Source organism: Vanellus vanellus (assembly GCF_965231255.1).
Source record: "Vanellus vanellus genome assembly, chromosome: 17".
NCBI lineage: Eukaryota > Metazoa > Chordata > Aves > Charadriiformes > Charadriidae > Vanellus > Vanellus vanellus.
Window position 1 is genome coordinate 15,241,181 of NC_138922.1, and position 19,322 is coordinate 15,260,502.

The window sequence follows — 19,322 nt, forward strand, 5'->3', positions numbered from 1 at the left end:
GGCCGGCGCACGGCCATGGAGGAGTTCCGGCGGGCCTACGCGCGGCTGTGCGCGGCGCCGCAGGAGGCCGTGCTGCGGCGGCTGCGGGAGCCCGCCGGGGCGCCTGGTCGCGGCCGCCTGGACCTGGCGGCGCAGAGCCTCTCGCTGGAGACGTGCGGCGCGCTGGCCCGGCTGCTGCCCGGCGCCGCGCCCTTCGCCGAGGTGGCGCTTGGCGACTGCGGTCTGAGCGAGGAAGGTGCGCGCGGGGCGGCGGCAGCTTGCCCGGGCGGGAGCGGGCCCGGCCCGCGGCCGTTGGCGGGCGGGGACGGGGGCGCGCGGGCGTCTCTCTGCGAGGGGTCTGTGGCGCCGCCCGGCAGCGGCGGCACCGGGTGGATCTGGAGGCGGCCGCGGGCCGGCCGGAGGAGGAGGCGGTGGAGGTGCCCGGCGGGTGGGTGGCAGCGCAGTTTGAGTCCCTTGGCTGCCAGAGGCGCTTGCCCACCTCTGCCGTTGTTGGCCTCGAATAGACGGGACTGGTGGCAGCTGCTGATGCAGCAGGGTTCGGACGGTACTCCGCTTTATCTAATCGCTAGATCATTAAATCTAGCGGGCGCTGAACAGCGATTCTATAGGAGGTAGGACGAGTCTCCCCTCGGTCCCTGCTGCGTGGGACAGGGTTAAGTAAGCCGACGAGCGTCTTGTCTGCACAGCCTGTCTGGATGTGGGCTATTTTCACAGCTACCCTAGGAAGGTACGCAGGGTGACATGTAGGTCTTTACCCAGGCATCTCTTTCTCTGAGAATATATGAGAAGTCTTCTGCCCTGAAAGTTCAGAGTCGCACTTTCTAGGAGCAGTGGCCCTTTGCTAGGTCATATGTGTTGTCATAGCCACAACCTCTGAGCTGGCTGTTTGAAAGGATTCTTTATCTTCCAGCTCAGGCAGAGGGTTACATGTATGAAATAAACAACTGTCTTTTTTTTTTTTTTTCTACTTAGGTGTAAAACTTCTGGTGCATGGTCTTTGTTCCAACACCACAGTCAAATCTTTAGATTTGAAGGTGAGTCTGTGCAAATGAAATTAAGACAAAGAGGTGGAGAAGGAAAAAAGAGCACAAACTTAATCAGAGTTAGAAATAGTCCTGGTGCAGGATTGTTTTACAAGATGTGTACTTCTGTAAAGTTCTTGTTCTCAAGCGACTCAGTCCTTGCCTCCCTAACACCATGTCATGACTATCCAAAGTTACTTTGCAGCTCATCTTTGTCCATTTTTAATCAGTTACTCTGTTTTGATAGGAAGTTATTGCTGTGTATCATTTGTCAGTTGCTGCTTGGTCAGATGAGGCATTTGTAGGCTTTTCTTTGGGTTTCTGTATTAATCAGCGAGTTACTAGTTGTTTGACTTGCGCTTCTGTAGAGTTTATCTGGCTTACCAGTGTCTTTCAGCTAGCCTAGGGCCTGGAACTAGGCATTCACTTTCAGATGTGATGATTGCTCTACTGTGAGAGTGACTTTCTGTCTGTATTTTTCTGGCATGTAGCTATTGCCTTGAATCTGCAGTCCTAAACTGCATCACACCTTTCTTTCTCATCTGTGCTGGTGCTAGCCATGCCCTTTGTGATGAAGCATGTTGAAATGCTTCTGTTAATCTGGAATCGGCATTTTCCGTGACATCATGGGCTATGCTGATCCTGTGCTATCCTGTGATTTTTGTGAGCTTTCAGTCATGATGCCTCACAAGACTAGCGGTGTATTTGTCTGCTGTTCCTCCTGGGGTCTTTCATTTTCTGGAAAGCTGACTGATATGTGAAACAAATGTTACTCAGACCATCTTTGACAGACTGAAATCGGCATCACAGCTGGGGTGCACCTGGTGGCATTTGATGTGATAGCTGGATTGGGACAGGGAGTAGCCTACTGATCACCTGGGACTTTTGTTTCAGGGAAATAACCTGCGAACCGTGGGAGCTGAGGCTTTGGGAAAACTTCTTAGGCAGAACAAATCCATCAGGAGGTAAAAAACTGTATCTACCTCTCTTTCTGCTATTCCTGCCAGATGGAGCACAACATTAGAAAAGGGTTGAGGGTGTGTTTTGTTGGGGTAGAAGGAATGTCAAGCAGTGCAATTTCTTGTGAGGGATGGGACAGGTGAAGAAGTGAGAACTGGAGGTGCCCCTTCTGAGAATTCATGGCCCTAGCAGCATCTTGCTCTCTGAAACTGAGTCCATTAGGGGACCTGGGTGTTCGAATGGGTACCATGATCCGGGTGTCATTCAAGCTCTTGCAACTGTCCATTTAGTTCATGAACTCCCAATCCTGTCTGATTTTCCCTAGCCTAATCTTGGAATGGAACAACCTTGGCATGTGGGAGGAGGGCTTCTCTTTTTTCTGCCAAGGACTGGGAGCAAACAACTTTCTCCAGCGGCTAGATCTGCGCAATAACCAGATCAACCATCAAGGGGCTGGAGACCTGGCCATGGCACTGAAACAAAATGCCAGTCTTCAGGAGCTGGGTAAGAGTGATTGGTTCTTTGCCCACCTGCATATATGCATGCATGCACACATATATCTTCAGGTTTGTTGCAGGCTGCCCTGATCTCTGCCAGCTGGTCAGTGTCATTCTCAACTCCTGTCAGTCTGGAGTGCTTTGCAGGCTTTGTGCAGGGAGTAGAGGTTGTAGCCCCATGGCCTTTGGAGAGTGGGAACTGTAACTGGAATCTCTGGAACCAAACCTGCAGGTGAAGATTGTGTGCTTGGAGCAGAATGGTTCTTAGTGGAGGAGGAAATGTGTGTTCACTCCCATTTGTGGATGCTGTTGGCATGCCTCATGCCAGACTGTAAGACTTCACACTTGCTTTGTCCTTAGTGAGGAATTTTGCCAGAATTTCCTTCAGGAAAATGTGGCTCTTGATGCCTATTCTTTCTCATCCACGGATTGTGGTTGTGGAAGGAAGGCTCATGAGAAGAAGGCATAGACTTGTGTACCTTTTGAACTGTAACAGCTTCCTGCATTTTACTACACTTAAGATTTATCCTTGCCTTTCCTGCTTTGTCTGTCATTTTGCATCCTCATTCATCTTGATAAAGGAGACAGTATTCACCTGTGTTTGTGCTGAGACCATCTGGGATTAGTTAGCCATGCTTGTAGATGTATAAGGAGCACGGTTTCTCTTGAGCCCTGAGCTTTTCAGCAGATGTGTGACTACCGGTGTGAAAGTTTGCTTTCTGTATAGATTTGCGTTGGAATAATATTGGGCTTCTGGGTGGCCGAGCTTTGCTGACCTGCCTGCACAGCAACAAGACCCTGAAGAGGCTGGAGCTGGCTGGGAACAACGTTCCTAGTGACATCCTGAAAGCTGTGGGTAAGTATTACTTGTTGCACAGGAAAGCATCAGTTATTCCTTTCCCATTTCAGTACTTGAGGGACATAAGGCACTTGCTGCTCCAGAAGAGAGCTATCCCTCCTCCTCTCTCTTTCTTAACAGCATTCACACAGTACTCTGCATTGCTTCCTCTTGTCCTTTAATGAGGGCTGGTCAGGTTGGAGGTGTCACTTTTACCAGCAAGAGGAAAAAAAATATTTGAATTGAATTAGAGATTACTATGCTATGTGAATGTGCAAGAACTTGGGGCTCTAGTTTCCCTCTGAGTAGCCAAGTTTGGATATGGCCAATGCAGCATGTCCTTTGTCGTTGTCCTATTCACAGTGGAGTTGAATGGCTCTCCTGTGGCTGGAGTGTTGATTACCCCATCAATTACCCCACCTTGTGTCTGTAAGCTGAGAGCTGTCTCTCTACGTGGGCCACTGTCCTGATGCTTCTGATAGCCAGATGTCATCCTAAGCACTATCTCTTCCAGCAGTACTTGCTGTTCTGTTGCTTTAGAAACATGTGCATGCTCTCCTGCTCTCTCTGCATCAGAACAAGCCATGGATCACAACCAAGACCGTCAGACTATCCTGAGTGAGACCCAGAACCGAACATACATACTCAGCAAGGAGGTTTTGAGTCTAAAGGATGAAAAGACCAAGCAGGTCAGCAATATTACATGTTGCCAGTTCAAATGGGATAGCTGGAATCCTATGCTTTCCCTCGGTGTCCCCATGAAACACTCTGACAGGGTTATTGTGCACCTGAAGTTGCATGTCCATCTTTATGGACAGGCACACAGCATGCTTTAGTAAATTGGGTCCTTCCTCTGAGCTAGGTTGCTCAGGAACCAAATCCATGACAATACAGGTATGGACCCAGGCCCTGCTGGACCTATTCACTCTGCATTCTGGAGGAGTTTTGGTGATTTTTTTCACCCATATTCGTGCTTTCAGTGGTTCTTTTGCAATTGGCTTGATATTTTCCAAGTGGTGAAAACCTAGAAATATGAGTCTGTTTTCCTTCTGACACCTAATGGTGCAGAGTCCCTATAGTTGATGACCTCAGTCAGATGTGCTAATGAACCTGTCAAACCTTCAGTTTGCTTGCTTTCAATAGAGTTGCTTGACCTGTCTTCAGCTGTCACTAGGAAGAAAAAGATGAGAAATGTAAATGCTTCAAGCTGTTGTTGTTCGTTTTAGAATCACAGAATGATGAGAGTTGGAAGGGACCTTAAAGATCATTGAGTTCCAACCCCCCTGCCTTGGGCAGGGACACCTCCCATTAGACCAGGTTGCTCAAAGCCCCGTCCAGCCTGGCCTTGAACACCTCCAGGAATGGAGCAGACACAACTTCTCTGGGCAACCTGGGCCAGTGTTTCACCACCCTCACAGTAAAGAATTTCTTCCTATTATCTAATCTAAATCTCCCCTCTTTCAGTTTAAAACCGTTCCCCCTCATCCTATCACTCCACTCCCTGATCAAGAGTCCCTCCCCAGCTTTCCTGGAGCCCCTTTAGGCACTGGAAGGGGCTCTAAGGTCTCCCCGGAGCCTTCTCTTCTCCCAGCTGAACACCCCCAACTCTCTCAGCCTGTCCTCACAGCAGAGGGGCTCCAGACCTCACAGCATCTCTGTGGCCTCTTCTGGACCCACTCCAACGGGTCCCTGTCCTGCTTATGTTGGGGGCCCCTGAGCTGGAGGCAGCACTGCAGGAGGGTCTCACAAGAGTGGAACAGAGGGGCAAAATCCTCTCCCTCGCCCTGCTGGCCATGCTGCTGGGGATGTAGCTCAGGATGTGGGTGGCTTTCTGGCCTGCCAGCGCACACTGCCAGCTCATGTTGAGCTTCTCATTGACCAACACCCCTAAGTCCTTCTCCTCAGAGCTGCTCTCAATCCATTCTCCACTCAACCTGGATTTGTGCTTGGGATTGCCCTGGCCCACGTGCAGGACCCTGCACTTGGCCTTGTTGAACTGCATGAGGTTCGCACAGGCCCACCTCTCCAGCCTCTTCAGGTCCCTCTGGATGGCATCCCATCCCTCCGGCATGTCAACCGCTCCACACAGCTTGGTGTCATCTGCAAACTTGCTGAGCGTGCACTCAATCCCACTGTCCACATCACTGACAAAGTTGTAAAACAGTACAGGTCCCAGTACTGACCCCTGAGGAACACCACTCATCACTGGTCACCACTTAAACATCAAGCCATTGACTGCAACTCTTTGAGTGCAGCCATCCACCCAGTTCCTTATCCAATGAGTGGTCCATCCATCAAATCCATGTTTCTCCAATTTGGAGACAAGGATGTCATGCGGGACAGCGTCAAATGCTTTGCACAGGTCCAGGCAGATGATGTCAGTTGCTCTTCCCTTATGTACCAATGCTGTAATGCCATCGTAGAAGGCTACCATATTTGTCAGGCACTATTTGCCCTTAGTGAAGCCAGGTTGGCTGTCGCCGATCACCTCCTTATTTTCCATGTGCCTTAGCATAGTTTCCAGGAGGATCTGCTCCATGATATTGCTGGGCACAGAGGTGAGACTGACCAGCGCGTAGTTCCCCAGGTCTTCCTTTTTTCCCTTTTTAAAAATGGGCATTATGTTTCCCCTTTTCCAGTCAGTGGGAACTTCACCGGACTGCTACGACTTCTCAAATATGATGGAATATTTTCTCATAGATGTTTACCTTGTTCACAGTTCTTGGATATGATGGACACTATAGACAAGCAGAGAGAAGAAATAGCCAGGAGTGGCAGGTGGGTTGAATTTCTGAGTGCTTTCTGCTCTTTGATAGCAGAATCAGGCCCTCTCCATTTCCTGGCAGACATTACCCACCTTTTTTTTCTTCCTTTCTTTTTTTTCCCCCCAAAATGTAGGATGTCTGCAGCACGAGTCAGCCAGCTGCAGGAAGCATTGGACGAGCAGCACTCTATTATGAATTCCCTGAAAGCCAAGTATGGAGGAGGAAAACCTTAGCCTTCCCACTGTTCTGTGCGGTATAGGCAGTGCTGAGCAGAGCTGTTAAGAAGGGGATAATCTTGTAGAGTGGCTGGCTTACTATTTTGCTTAGTTCTGCAGTAATATCCAGAAATTACGATCAGATCAGTCCTTTGGGTTTGCCACACTAGATATTTAGCCTGCATTTAAGTAAAATTACAGTGCATTGGTGTGAGAGCAAGTGAATCACAGAGGGCAAAAAGGGAAAAAAAGGATTGTGGGGATGGGATGGGGGAATGTTCCTCACACAGTTTACAGCATGGCAGTCTGTACCTGCTTCCCCTGGCAGTTGGCAGTATCCTCTGAGAACCACTGCAGCTGTGGAGGATCTTGATCAGCAAGATTGCATGCTTACCTGCTGTAGGTGACCCTGCTCTGGCAGGGGGGTTGGAATGGATGATCTCCAGAGGTCCCTTCCAACCCTGACCATTCTGTGGTTCTGTGAACAAAGAGGTGGAGCTGCCCAGAAGTGTTAGATTGTGTAGAGCCGTATGCACGTGGCAGTGGTTAGATTTCAAACACTGATGAGCCTGGCTTGTTCAATTCTGTCAGGTAAAGGTAGTTTCATTATGCCATGCCGGAGTGTGGGCATGTCCTTCGTGTACAGAGTAAGCAAGTCGATTCTGTTACCTGTGTTTAAAATTCTATCCCTGATTTTAAACAACCTTGCAGTGGTATAAAATAGCCAGCTTTGTTCTCCCATGAGAGTGGGCAAATCCTGGAGAGGTCCAGGCAGAGAAAACAGCTCATGGAAGACAACACAGGGAAAACGTAATGAACACCAGGCTCTGAGAAGTCCCAGGTCACTCACTGTTTGCAGAGACTACTGGGTGCCTCTGATGAGGATAAGCGGTGTCCTTTTCCCAGGGGCGAAAAATGCCTCATTTAGCTAGCCTGATCTCATCCACTGCCAGATGTGTGTTAACATCCTGTACCATGTAGCGTAGGGAGCTCACTGGAAGTGTCTCCCTTAGAAGGGACTCTGGAAGGTGTTTCTCTGTATAGGCTGCAGATGACTGAAGCTGCCCTGGCTCTCTCTGAGCAGAAGGTGCACAATTTGGGAGAGCTGCTCAATGCCACAAAACAGCAACAAACCAGCATGGCTGAGCGCCACTTAACAGAGCTCCAGCAGCAAAAGCAGGTGAGCTGGATAAGTCCAAGTTAGGTTTGAGAGCAGCATTCCAGGTCCTACCTGGTTTGTGTAGGTTTGGGGGATGCTGGATGGGATAGGCAAGCATGATTTTTAGTGAGTTAACCACAGCTGCTATGACAAAAATTCTTGTGTAAATTAGACAGGTGAGTGCTAGGTGTGGAGAGAAGCCACAGTGTTTATGGGGTAGGCTGGGTTTAGTTGTGTGTGGTGTTGGCAGTTGGAGTAGGAGTATGTTGGCAACGCGAGAACTAAGGTGAGCACAGGTTCCTAATTTTTATTCTGTTTGCAGGAAGGTGCTGATCGGGAGGGCAAGCTTCTGCGTGACTTGTCTGCTGCCAGTGATAAAAATCTGCTTCTAAGAAACCAGGTGGGAAAGCAAGTCCAAGGCTTAGGAGCAGGACTTGGGCGTTCTTCACTTCTGCTCTGTATATATGTCCCCTGCTTTGATCCCTGTTTGTGTCTCTGCTGATCGTTCTGTACAGCCAACTTTCTCTGCTAATAGGAAAAGAAAATCCTTTGTGGTGGTAATTTCCTTGCAGGTGGATGAGTTGGAGAAGAAGTGCAAAGTTCAGCAGGATCAGCTCTTCCAGGTGAAACAAGACTTGACCAACACAACAGCAGAGCTGAAGCTGCAGGCCGTGCAGGCTGAAGGTGAGTGGAGGAGCAGAAACAGCTCGTGGACACCTATGGGTTGGGATTACTGTCTGTGAGTCAACGGTGCAAGGCAGCCAAGGAGAAAGGTGGAAGTTTGTGATAGAGTAAAAGTAAATATAGCCTGTGTAGCAGGAATGCCATATTAGGGGTATGCCTGCTTTTAATCTGCAGAACGCCTGGAAATGGAGAAGAGACGATTTAAACAAAGCCTTGAAGACATGGAATCCCTTCGGATAAAAGAGGTAAGAATGGGGTTTCTGCAGCATCTCTTTGGTCCCGACATACAGGCACCACTGGAAGTCATTGTTTGCTCTCAGCTGCTCTTAAACAACTTTAAAAATTAGTGAACTTAGTGTGGGAATAATAGGCCATTTCTACAAGCAAAGCCTAGCTGAAGAGATCACAAGACATTCTACTGCCTAGTAAGATTTTGTAGCTTGCAAGAGTATGGACCAGAGAGCTATGTGATTCCACAAAAGCGGCTTCGAGGCTGGCCCTGTGTCAGTCTTGCTATAAATAATGGTCTTGTCACGCTCACTGAAATAAAGATGCATTAATGGAGGAAATCAAGACATACATGCCATATACAACCAATCCTTTAAGGGGGCTCAGCTCACTAGTTCCTTTCCTTATGCTTCAGGGGCATTCTGTCTGAGTGTGGACAGGACAAGAGGCTTTCCACTCTCTTTGGAGTGTTTATTGAGATGTGAAATCTCTCAAAAATAAAAACATACCAATAGATTTATCTGAAGATTTTGAAATCTTGTAAGAAAAGACATAGGCCAGGAAGATTTTAGCCACATTACAACTAGAAAATGAATCTCTGGTGTTTCGTACCACTTGAAGATGAGAGCTCAGACTCTGTATCTTTCATCTTGGTCTGGAAAGGATCTCTGTCTAAGGTTCCCAGTTTCTAGAGGGCAGATTCTATCTATATTACAGTTTCCTAGTGAAGCTTTGAAGGAGGCAAGACTTTTGCTTTGGTCATAGGTGGCTCAATGAGAGGATGTTCTTTGTCATGCCGAATGGCCGTGCTGCTATGTCTGAAGATAGGAGTGGTTTTCTGGCACTTGCTTAAACGGTTTCTACTGCTGTGCAGGTGGATCATATGACACAGCACATTGAGGTCAGTGAACGTTCCATGCAGGACAGAATCCAGAGGCTGGAGGCCATCAGGATAGCTCTGGAGGAGGTGAGAAAGCATGCTCCAGGTGCATTGGAATGCTCAGGTAGTGGTGGTAGAAGGCTGCCAGGGGACCTTGTGGAGTCTTCCATTGCTGACCTATGTAAAGATTGTCATGTGCTGTAGGGAGGAACAGAAAACAGCAGTTTAACAGCTAAAATTATTTTTACTGCTTTGACCTAAGGAATGAGAAGGTTCCAAGGAAAAACTTGTAGATTCTGATTGAACAAAAGTAAAGTTTATGTTGAACATGTTTAGATTCTTACCAGGATTTGACTTCACAGGTTTCCCATGTGGTCCTATGTGGTGTAGCATATTTCTCCTTGTCTGTTCCCCCAGCTAGATCAGCACTGCCCTCTCCTATTCCCCTGTCTTTGGAAAGCTTCACCCATTCCTTGCCCTCATATAACTGAAATTCTCATTGAATTTAGATAGCAATCTCGGGGTGAGAAAAAGTGTGTATCCTGAGTTTGTTTTCCCTGCCCCTGAGTGAGAGAGACAGCAGTGTCGTGTTGTAGCCTGCCACTGGAAGCTGCTCACGTTGCCTAGTCAGTGATGCAGCTTTATCTGGAATGATCTTTCATGTTTCTGTGGCAGGAGCTGAGCCAAGTCAAAGCAGCTGCACTCACTGAGCGAGGGCAGGCAGAGGAGGAGTTAATAAAAGTCCGGAATCAGGCACGGTTGGAGGAGGTAAGGCTAAGACCTGTCCCTGTCCATGGGCCCTGCCTCTGTGGGAAGGAGTGGGTTTGGCTGTCTAGCCTATGTTTTTGTCTCGGAGAACTGCTGCATAACTCCTTACTCTGGGTCTCACTGGCCTGCAAATAGTGTGATTTCTGAGGAAGGAGTTCTGAAAAGTCTGTTTTTAATTGTCTCCAGAATTTAACCACCATCCCCACCTGCTCTGTGCTTTCCAGTAGTAACAGAATTGATGTGGATATTGTCATAGCAGATTTCATCTAAGTTGCCAACTTTTGAAGCTAACAGCCAGATATTGATCCTTCTGTTTAACAGCAGCGTTCATGGGCTGCTCCTTTTTCTCTGGACTGAGAGGAATTTCCGCAGGTGGCTACTGCTGCTGGATAAAAAAAATCACTGTAGAATTGAACTCTGTGAAAATGACAATGAAGTCAAGGCTCTGTGAAAGAGACCAAAGGATGACAAAAATACACCAAAATTGTTTGAATGTTTACTTATATGTAACATCACAAGAGAAAATGCTGTACAGAGTTACAAACATATGAAGGCTGCCATGTGTGGTGGTGGTGGGACACAGCAGTTCTTAGCTGCACACAGCAGCGTTTGAGAGCCATTAGGGATACAGAGGAAGTGAAGACAGAGCATTAGTTGTAAACATTGGCAGTGGCATTGGTGCTTCTACCAAGGACGTGCCTCTGTTTCTTAGTGAGTGAGCTGGGCTTTGCAGCATCTCCATCAGAATGTTTTCCCTGGCAGCAGAAAGCAGCATAGATTCACTCCTGAATGCCAGGGGAAAGTGCCATATCTATTATGGCTAAGTTCTGTGCTTGTTCTTCAGTGCAAATTGACTCAACCAAGGGTTCACTGTGTTGGGAACAAAAAGGGGAGAAGCCCTTCCCAGGAATGGAGTGGGACTGATGTATTTTCATTTTCCTTTGTGTCTTACAGCAGCAACGACTAGAACACCTAGAAGAGAAGCTGCGGCTGATGACCGAGTCACGGGATGAAGCTCAGAACTGCTGCCTTAAACAAAAACAAATGGTTGCTGAGGCCCAAGCCAAAGCCAATCAGTTGAGCCTGCAGGCTGACGGACTCAGAAGGAGGCTAGAGGAACTTCAGCAGGTAATCTGGACTGGAGTAGAGACGTGGTCACCACAGTGGCAGAACAAGTCACTGAAGTTGTTTGCTTGTTCATGGATTTGTCTCTGTGTTTCAGGACCTGAACAGTAAAGAAGAGGAGAAAGTGACAGAGGTGAATAAAGTGAAAGTGGAATTACAGGAGCAGATGGGACACCTGCAGGCTGAGCGCACAGCACAGGAGGGGCTGAGAGAGAAGATTGCAGCCCTGGAGAGGCAGCTGAAAGGTGACGGATCCTTTCATGCTTCTCAAATGGTAATGCTGGGTTACCCCACAGTGGGCCTGGGGTAAGAGCTGTCCTTACAGGTAGTGACAGCAGCGCTTCCTGCCGGTGAGCACAACCATGAATTGTACCCTCCATCCCGATGTATTTGCAGGGATTCTTGTCCTCAGTTTATAGAAACCAAGACTCAGATAACTACTGAAAGCTCCACAGCAAGCAAAATGTTTGGATTTCCTGCACGGTGAAGTGCAACATCTTGTCTGTGCAAAACCTCTCACATTGTCTCATGCAGCTTCTGTCATGTCCCTGTTGATCATCCTTCTTCCATTGCCTTTGGCCATATCTATAATGTGTTGTTCTGTTTATTCTAGGGATACACTAATTTTCTTTACTAATGCTGTGCTTCTTTCACAGCCCTATCAAGTAATCACCATGAGGCACTGTTGGACAAAGAAAGTGAAATCTCTATGCTGCTGGAGAAGCTGAGAACGAAAGAGGCTGACATCTCCAGGATGAGGGAAGAAGAGGCCCAGCGAGCAAGGTTCTTGCAGAATGCCATCATGGCATATCTTCAGGGCTCCCCCTTGGGAACCCACAGTTCTAGGAAATGAGAGTGTGGCTTAAAGAATCCAGATACCTGGTGTCAGGAAGAGGGTGAGCAACTCGGGTACAGCCTGTTCTTTCTAAGTGGGGCAGTTTTGTCATGGTAGGGTGACACAAAGGCCTGCAAACACAGAAAATCGCTCGTACTCTTCAGAAATCTTGCTCCCGACTGCATAAAGGAGAGGAGGAAACAACCATCCAGGGCTGGGATAGAGGCTCGTGGGTCTGAGTTCATGATATGGAACCCTTCCCCTGCGCTGCTACAACATTTGAAGTAGTTTCTGTGTCCTTCTGTACAGCACCAGTCTGTTGGCACACCCTCTTGTTACCCGGGGGTCGTATGTTCCCTGGGCAACAGTCATTCTGAAGCATTTTTTTGGATGCCAGGGCTGTTCCCAGTGAAATATGACAAATGTTGGGCAGCAATGTTTACAGTTCCCTGTAGGTGCGAGCCATGTACTTTGCTCATGGGGTCCCAAAGCTGCTGGAAACACCAGATCTTGCCACCTGTGCTTTTATGCCCAGTGCTTACAGATGGAAGCAAGGGCTGACAGGGCTCACGTTGACGCCCCTGCCCCTCCGTGGCTCTGGCTGTAGTGAGGGGCAGTAGATATGCACTCATTATATATAGAAAGAGCTATGCAGAGGGGGACTGCTGTGCAGTGGCTATCCATATCCTTGTTGGACAGCTGGGCTTTGGCCATGGTTCAAGCCCCTACAACACCGACTGACATGGAAAGGGTGGGCTGGGGTGTCGGGGGTCAGCGTCAGTGCTTCCTCACTGTGAACTGCAGCCCTTGGCTGGAGTTCCGGTTGCCAAAATGCAACAGGATTTCATTCCGCTATTACAAATGGCAAAACTGTCCTGCTGGCTTCCCAGGGTCCTGGAGCTGAGCGCTGTTTTCTGGGCCTTATCCTGGAGAGGAGTGATGCTTCTGACTTGCCACTGCAGAGCTGCTTCTCGGAGCACAAAGGGGAGAAGGTGCTTCCTTTTACTGGGGGCACAAGTACCCATGTGGCACAGAGAAAGGGAAGGGATGCGAGGGTCTGAATCGGAGAAAACGGAGACCTCTTGTCAGGACAGCAGTGTGAGAGCCTCCTGTTAAGTTTCTCCAGTGAGTCTATGGTGAGAGAAATGAACTTGCAGTACATATTTTAAAAGGCAACTGGAAAGTGAAACTTTCTGTGTGTACTGGTTGGTTTGTGTTTTTTTTCATACTGGGTTTTGCTCTGCTTTCTTAATAAAGAGCTTTTGCATTTTGCTGTAATGCTGGCAGTGACGAGCTGGATGTTTGACTGATGTGGCAGGAGGGGCCTGCTGCCGCTTTACTGCCGTGAAGATCCTGCTCCTGTCCTGGGGCTAAAAAGCTGTTATAGGTGGCTAAGCCAAGTATGGTTACAGATTTTGGTTCTGAACTAAGGTAAAAGCAAAGCTGGGAGCCTCTGGGCCCCGGTGAGAAAGGGAGGAGAGGGCCTGTGTTGGCAGCTCAGAGTGGGTGCTACTGGGCAGCTCTGGACCAGCAGGTACGGGAAGAGCAAAGCCTGTTTTGAGACGGTACCAGTACATGAGTTATCTCTGTTCTTGGCAGACTACCTGGAGAGGTGAAGGAAACCAAAATTCATCTTTATGCAGGATTTTTGCTGCTGCATCTTTGTTCCTCAGCAGCTCAGGGCAGATGATGGTGAAATCTGCAGCTACAATGCAACCGCGTTTTAAAGCTTCACCCCTGAGCGGGGGGTGGGGTGGGGCGGTGTGGGAGCTGTCCTCCGCAAGGTTCTGGGCAACGCCTGTCGTGCCGTTCCACCGGGCGGCGCGCCGGTAACTTGCCCTTTGGGGGTGGGGGGAAGGGCGGCGGCAGCGAGCCGGTGGCGGCCCGGAAAAAGGGAAGCCGGGGGAGGCTGGGTCCTGCGGCGGGGCGGGGTAGGAGGTCGCTACCGGTGCGCCCCGCCGCTCTCCCCCGGCGCCCTCGGCGGCGCGACCCGCCGGCACCGGCGGGCGGCAGCGGGGGGGCGGGGCCGGCGCCGCGTTCGCCCCGCCCCCGGCGCCGCGCTCGGCTCGGCCCGGTCCGGCCCCGCCCCGCGCGCGGGCTGTCACTGCGGCGGAGTCGCGGCGGCGCCGCCATCGCGGGCAGATGCAGGCGATCAAGTGTGTGGTGGTGGGCGACGGGTGAGTGCGCGGGGCCGCCCCCGCCGGCCGCGACCTTCCGCGGCCCCGCACAAAACGGGCCCGGGCCCGGCGGCGCCGAGGGAAGGAAGGGAGGGCCCGGCGCGGCCCCGCCCCGCGGCCCGGGAGAGCCGGCTCCGCCAGCGGGAGGCGCGGCGCCGAGGCCCGGCCCGGCCCGGCCCGTAGCGCTGCGGGGCCCGGGCGGGGTGGGGCGGCGCTCGGCGGGGCCGCGGCCGGACGGGCCGCCGCGGCCCCTCACCGGGGGGAGAGGCGGCGCGTGAGGCGCCGGGGCCGGGCCGGGCCTCGCGGCGAGGCCCAGCGGGCGCCGCCGTCTCCCGGCCGAGGAGCGGGGCCCTGCGGCAGCCGCGCCTCCCGTGCCCCGTCCCAAACTTGGGTCCTCGTCTCTTGACAGTGTTTGGCTTCACGCCCAGGGACGCATGGCCCGGGAACCAAATACCTGCTTCCCTGGGCTTTAAATCTGTCTCCTCATTGTTTTATTAGGTGCCTGTATTTTGCTCATTTTCATCATACAGGTGTGATTCGTCACAAAGTCCACCCTAAAAATCTCGACGTTAGCAGGTTTCTGTCATACCTCCTTTTGTTGTGTTCCAAGAAATACGTTGCTGTTTCTGATCTCACTGTGTGCCTCTTGTCATCCCTCTTGCTCTTTTCTTTAGGCTTTCCCTATATGCCTTTTTCCAAGAACACATCTGTATGCAAGATGCAGGCAAGCAGTAGATTTATGGTGCTTCATAGCTATTTCTAGCTTGGCCTGCGTATTTTTCCATATAATTCCTCTTTGCTTTTCTAATCACCACAGCAAGCACAGAGCTGAGATGCGGAGAGCTAAATGTGAACTGGTCTTAGGCAGGGACTGGCCTTTCCACCTTCCCAATGCATGCCACCCTCTCAAATGCACGTTCGGAGCGAGGCCTTCCAGGTCCTAGCTGTGGGGGCCAAAGAGGGGAGCAGGAGAAAGCCACCCACCAGAACAGCACAGCCTTATTGTGGAGGGGAGAGCAGCAGCTGGGAGCGCAGCATGTTGGAACTGGACTTCAGCTGAAGGTTTGGAAGTCCGGTGTTTTGCTTTAAGACCAAATTGACAGTGCAAAGACTAAATGAATTCAGATACCAAAACACTTTAATCACAGATATGTGTGTTTTCTGTGAATTACGTGAATTCTGCATTTGGTGGGAGAGAGGTTGTGGCTGGGGAGGAAAGTCAGGCCGGTCAGTGTAGTGGTTCCCCGCACAACCTCTCAGTTCTCCAAGAGAGGGGACCTGATCCCGGGGAAAAGCTGGGTAGATTACTGTAGTGGTTCTCGCTGTGTGTTCTGTCATCCTGGTGCAGCACTGCAGGGTCCCAGGGGGGCTCTCGCTTACTCCTGAAGCCTTTCCTTATGTCCCTCCACTTCCAGAATTGGGTAGAGGTTACCCATCTCTGTTGGCTATTCAGCTTCACTCAGGCTTTTCCTGTCACTGGCACTCACAATCTGTTTCTCTGGAAGGTTCTCTGCAGTTCACAACTTTCACAGTGATAAATACGCTATTCACACTCCGAGTACTTCTCTGTTCTTATGACTAGGCTTTCCTCTTCTCCTGCAGGGCGAACTAAAGTTCATATGCTTACACTATTGCCAACCAGACCCAGACCCTGCCAGCTGCCACCACTGGTTTGACCAATCGCACCTGCCTTCAGCAAAGCCCCGAGCTGATATTTTCAGTCATCTACACTGACGCCAAAATCTCTTTCCAAACTGGCAGTGGTCAATTTTAAAGTTCATTTTTGTTTAGGGATACTTACTTTTCCCCCTTTGTAGCTGTTGGCATTTAATTCCTGTATCTGAGGAGCTTGAATAATTCTGTGTTGTTGCATGTTTTTTCACCTCGCTATTTACCTCTTTTGCTAGATTATTATGGATGTGTTGAGCCCAGCAGAGAACCCTAATTGATTCCCTCTCTTTTGGTTCCTGGAACAAATATATTTTGCTTGGTGTTTTGCTGATGCTGAATGGGTGGGGAAAAGGAGTGGGATAGAGCAGGGTCAGGCCAGTGCTCAGGCAAGGTGCACATTTTGAGTTCAGGCCTGGTCCCTGACAGCTAGAGAAACCCAGCCTGCTGTAGGTTTGTTTCCTCACATGATAATGTTTTACTGAACCTCTTTTTTCGGGTGGGGAAAGGGTGAGTTTTACAGTGCTTCCTGCTGTACCCTTCTTTATGCTTATCACTCTTACCCTCTGCAGAGCTGTAGGGAAGACCTGCTTGCTGATCAGCTACACCACGAATGCCTTTCCAGGAGAATACATCCCCACTGTGTGAGTAATGGCCTTGGGCTTCAGCTGCTTTTTGCTCTGTATGCATGTCTTGTAAAGGTTGGTTTTGTAGGTATGGAGAAGGCTGTCCCAAATCAAACTCTGAACTTCACACATGAGCAGGATGCCCGTGGTACGGCTGTGTGTGTAAGGAGGGCAGACTGTCCCCACTGTAACTGTGTTGCAGTGTCCTCTCCTGGTTCACTGCCCCCTTGGATTTCGTATAAAGAGATGTGTGGGTTACGAGAAGATCGTCACTCATGGGGACTCTTCCTTGGCAGGTTTGATAACTATTCTGCCAATGTCATGGTAGATGGAAAGCCAGTGAACCTAGGCCTCTGGGATACAGCAGGGCAAGAGGATTATGACCGACTGCGGCCTCTTTCCTATCCACAGACGGTGAGTGCCGGGCTGGGAGTGGCTTGTCACTGCTCCCTCTCGGGGACAGGGAGGCTCCCAAGTGCAGCCAGGCTTTCCTTTGAGGAAAGTCTAAGTTCCTGCAGCTGTAACCATAATGCTGGTAAGAAGTATCACAGCTGAATTTCTCCTAAGAGATTGTCCTGTTCTAGTCCCTGCTTCGTAATGGTGTTTGGACAGTTAGATATGCCACAGGAGGCTCAAGTGAAAGGAATGGTATGGGGCTGCTGTGCAGCCGAGCCACGTTCCTTATTCCCATTCTTTCTCAGTGGGACAGCTCACTGTTGAGCTGCAGCAGTAGTGTTTCCCTGGCTGTAGCAATTCCTGCATGGCCCCTACCAGGGATGAAGCCTATAGCACTGTTGAGGTTTTTGTGGCTGCAGGCTTTTAACAAGCAGAGCCCAGTGTTGTGAAAGAAGATGAAGTCATACACTCAAAGCCCATTCCTTCCCTCTCTGAATTAGTTTAGCACCCTTAATGGGGACAGATTTCTTACAGCCATAGTCCTTGCTTGTGGGAGGAGGTTGTCCGCTGTAAGGCTCCCTCTCCACCCTTCCTCCATTCTCTCTAGCTGTTTCTTTCTATGTGGCTGACCCTCTTGTTTCCACACAGGATGTTTTCTTGATCTGCTTCTCCCTTGTGAGTCCAGCCTCCTTTGAGAATGTCAGAGCCAAGGTAAAGTATTCTCCTTCTGGGTGAAACAGTGAAGGGAGGAACCAGTCAAGTCCCCTGCTCCATCCAGCACCACACCTACAAGCCCAAAATTTGTAGCCATCCTGTTTTGATAAGGGAAGGGCATAGTGTACAGGTTTTAAGAGGGGCCTAATTTTTATTCATTACTTCTTTGGCTAAGTTTTTTTACCTTTTTGAATCTGCATCTTAAACAAGGTAAGGGATGTCCTAGAAGCTAAAATGCACTTAAGGAAAGCGCTGTGTGCAGAGTTGGCTGGCACTGTCACGCTTCCATGTCTCAATGCCTTCGTTATTACACCTGCACCTATCCCTTTCTGCAGAGCATATTCAGAACTGTAGGCAGAAGTACCCTGTTCAGGTGTTGCCACCGTGCCAGACAGTAGTAAAAGCCTTGTAGTAAAAGCAAATGCATCCTCATGGTTGCATCTACTGCTATAGCTACTTTTCTTATCATGACTCTCTGTTTCAGTGGTATCCTGAGGTCCGACACCATTGCCCAAATACACCGATCATCCTGGTGGGCACCAAGCTGGACTTGAGGGATGATAAGGACACCATTGAAAGGTTACGTGATAAGAAACTGGCCCCCATCACCTACCCCCAAGGTTTGGCCATGGCTCGGGAGATTGGTGAGTCTCATGTGCTGACAGACCTCCATGGCACTGAGCTTTATATTTTGGAGTGGGTGAGGGACAGTACGTCCTGGTAGGACTGGAGTGGTTGAGCTGGAGCTCTCTTTCCCCTAGGGTCGGTAAAGTACCTCGAGTGCTCTGCCCTGACGCAGCGGGGCTTGAAGACGGTGTTTGATGAAGCCATCCGGGCTGTGCTCTGCCCACCGCCCGTGAAGAAGCCTGGCAAAAAGTGTACCGTGTTTTGAGGGCTGTGGCCTAGGTGCTGGCTCAGCATGTTGTCGTCCTCTGACAGATTGCATATTAGCTGGGTGTTTCTGGAGGGGGCTGGGATGTGTAGGGCCCTTCATCATGTACGAAGTCAGTGTTTTTTAAATGTCTCTTTGATTTAACGTCAGTGTTGATGTGAAGGGGCAGCGGGGGCAGGAGACTAGCGGGGGGCTGTACAGCCCCCAGGGGAGGTACAATGGGGAAGGCAAAGTAGCTCCTTGGGGCAACAGGCTGTTTTGGCTCTCCTGAACTCCACGCTGAAAGGGCTGAGACATCCATCCTGTCCTGGAAACCCCAGGTGGTGGAGATCCTTGTGGGAGTGGGGAGGGAGCGGATATGAATGGTGCTGAATGACAAGAGCAGCTGGGAGGGCGGTAGGGTCTCCTTGCCCAGCCTACTGTGGCTAACAGTTAACAAATTGGTGCTCTAGCAGATACGTGCCTGAGACTGTTAAATCATAACCAGCCCCAGAAGGGGTTGAAGTAAATGAGGTACGAAGCTGAAGAACTAATCATTAGGTGCTTTATTGGGTACTAGCCTAACTCAGTGAATGAAACAGCTCTGTGCAATCGATGTATTTGCCTTTTCTTGTGTGCACACCCTAGGACAGCGTGGTGCTGCTCCCCCCCATCAGTCTTTAGCAGGGCCTCCCCCCCCAGATCCAGTCTCTGCAGAGCAGGGCTGTGGTTGTTGCCTCTGTTTTGTTTTTTTCTACTAAAGACGGCAAAGGAAGCAATGAGGAGTCTGCTAACTTCTTTCCCTTCCCACTGGAAGTGCAGGTGGGCTCTATGGATTTGGATGGAACAGGGAGAGCTTCTGAAGGGTTGTGGGGGGGGAATGGGGTTGGAAGA

At 50.1% G+C, this 19,322-nt stretch overlaps 2 protein-coding genes across 5 annotated transcripts; both read left to right on the plus strand.

Annotated features, from left to right (window-relative positions):
* Positions 1–15: 15 nt before the first annotated feature.
* Positions 16–11,994, plus strand: LRRC45 (leucine rich repeat containing 45; the record flags this gene model as incomplete). Of its 3 annotated transcripts, none has more annotated exons than XM_082492422.1 (17): positions 16–235; positions 973–1,034; positions 1,917–1,987; positions 2,308–2,486; positions 3,207–3,335; positions 3,894–4,006; positions 6,037–6,095; positions 6,216–6,293; positions 7,342–7,477; positions 7,779–7,856; positions 8,029–8,140; positions 8,315–8,385; positions 9,243–9,335; positions 9,924–10,016; positions 10,971–11,144; positions 11,239–11,386; positions 11,798–11,994. In XM_082492422.1, the coding sequence occupies 17 exons, from the start codon at positions 16–18 to the stop codon at positions 11,992–11,994; spliced, it is 2,013 nt and encodes a 670-aa protein (XP_082348548.1). The 3 variants fall into 3 exon arrangements, with proteins under 3 accessions (XP_082348548.1, XP_082348549.1, XP_082348550.1); XM_082492423.1 differs by having other exon boundaries at positions 10,974–11,144; XM_082492424.1 differs by lacking the exon at positions 3,894–4,006 and having other exon boundaries at positions 5,957–6,095.
* On the plus strand, positions 11,953–19,244 carry RAC3 (Rac family small GTPase 3). 2 transcript variants are annotated; one of them, XM_082492428.1, is made up of 6 exons: positions 11,953–12,037; positions 16,394–16,465; positions 16,744–16,861; positions 17,492–17,554; positions 18,042–18,201; positions 18,319–19,244. In XM_082492428.1, exons 1-6 carry the CDS (start codon positions 11,991–11,993, stop codon positions 18,447–18,449), a joined length of 591 nt encoding a protein of 196 aa, XP_082348554.1. In that variant the 5' UTR covers positions 11,953–11,990; the 3' UTR covers positions 18,450–19,244. The 2 variants fall into 2 exon arrangements, with proteins under 2 accessions (XP_082348554.1, XP_082348555.1); XM_082492429.1 differs by lacking the exon at positions 11,953–12,037 and adding an exon at positions 14,085–14,153.
* Positions 19,245–19,322: the final 78 nt, after the last annotated feature.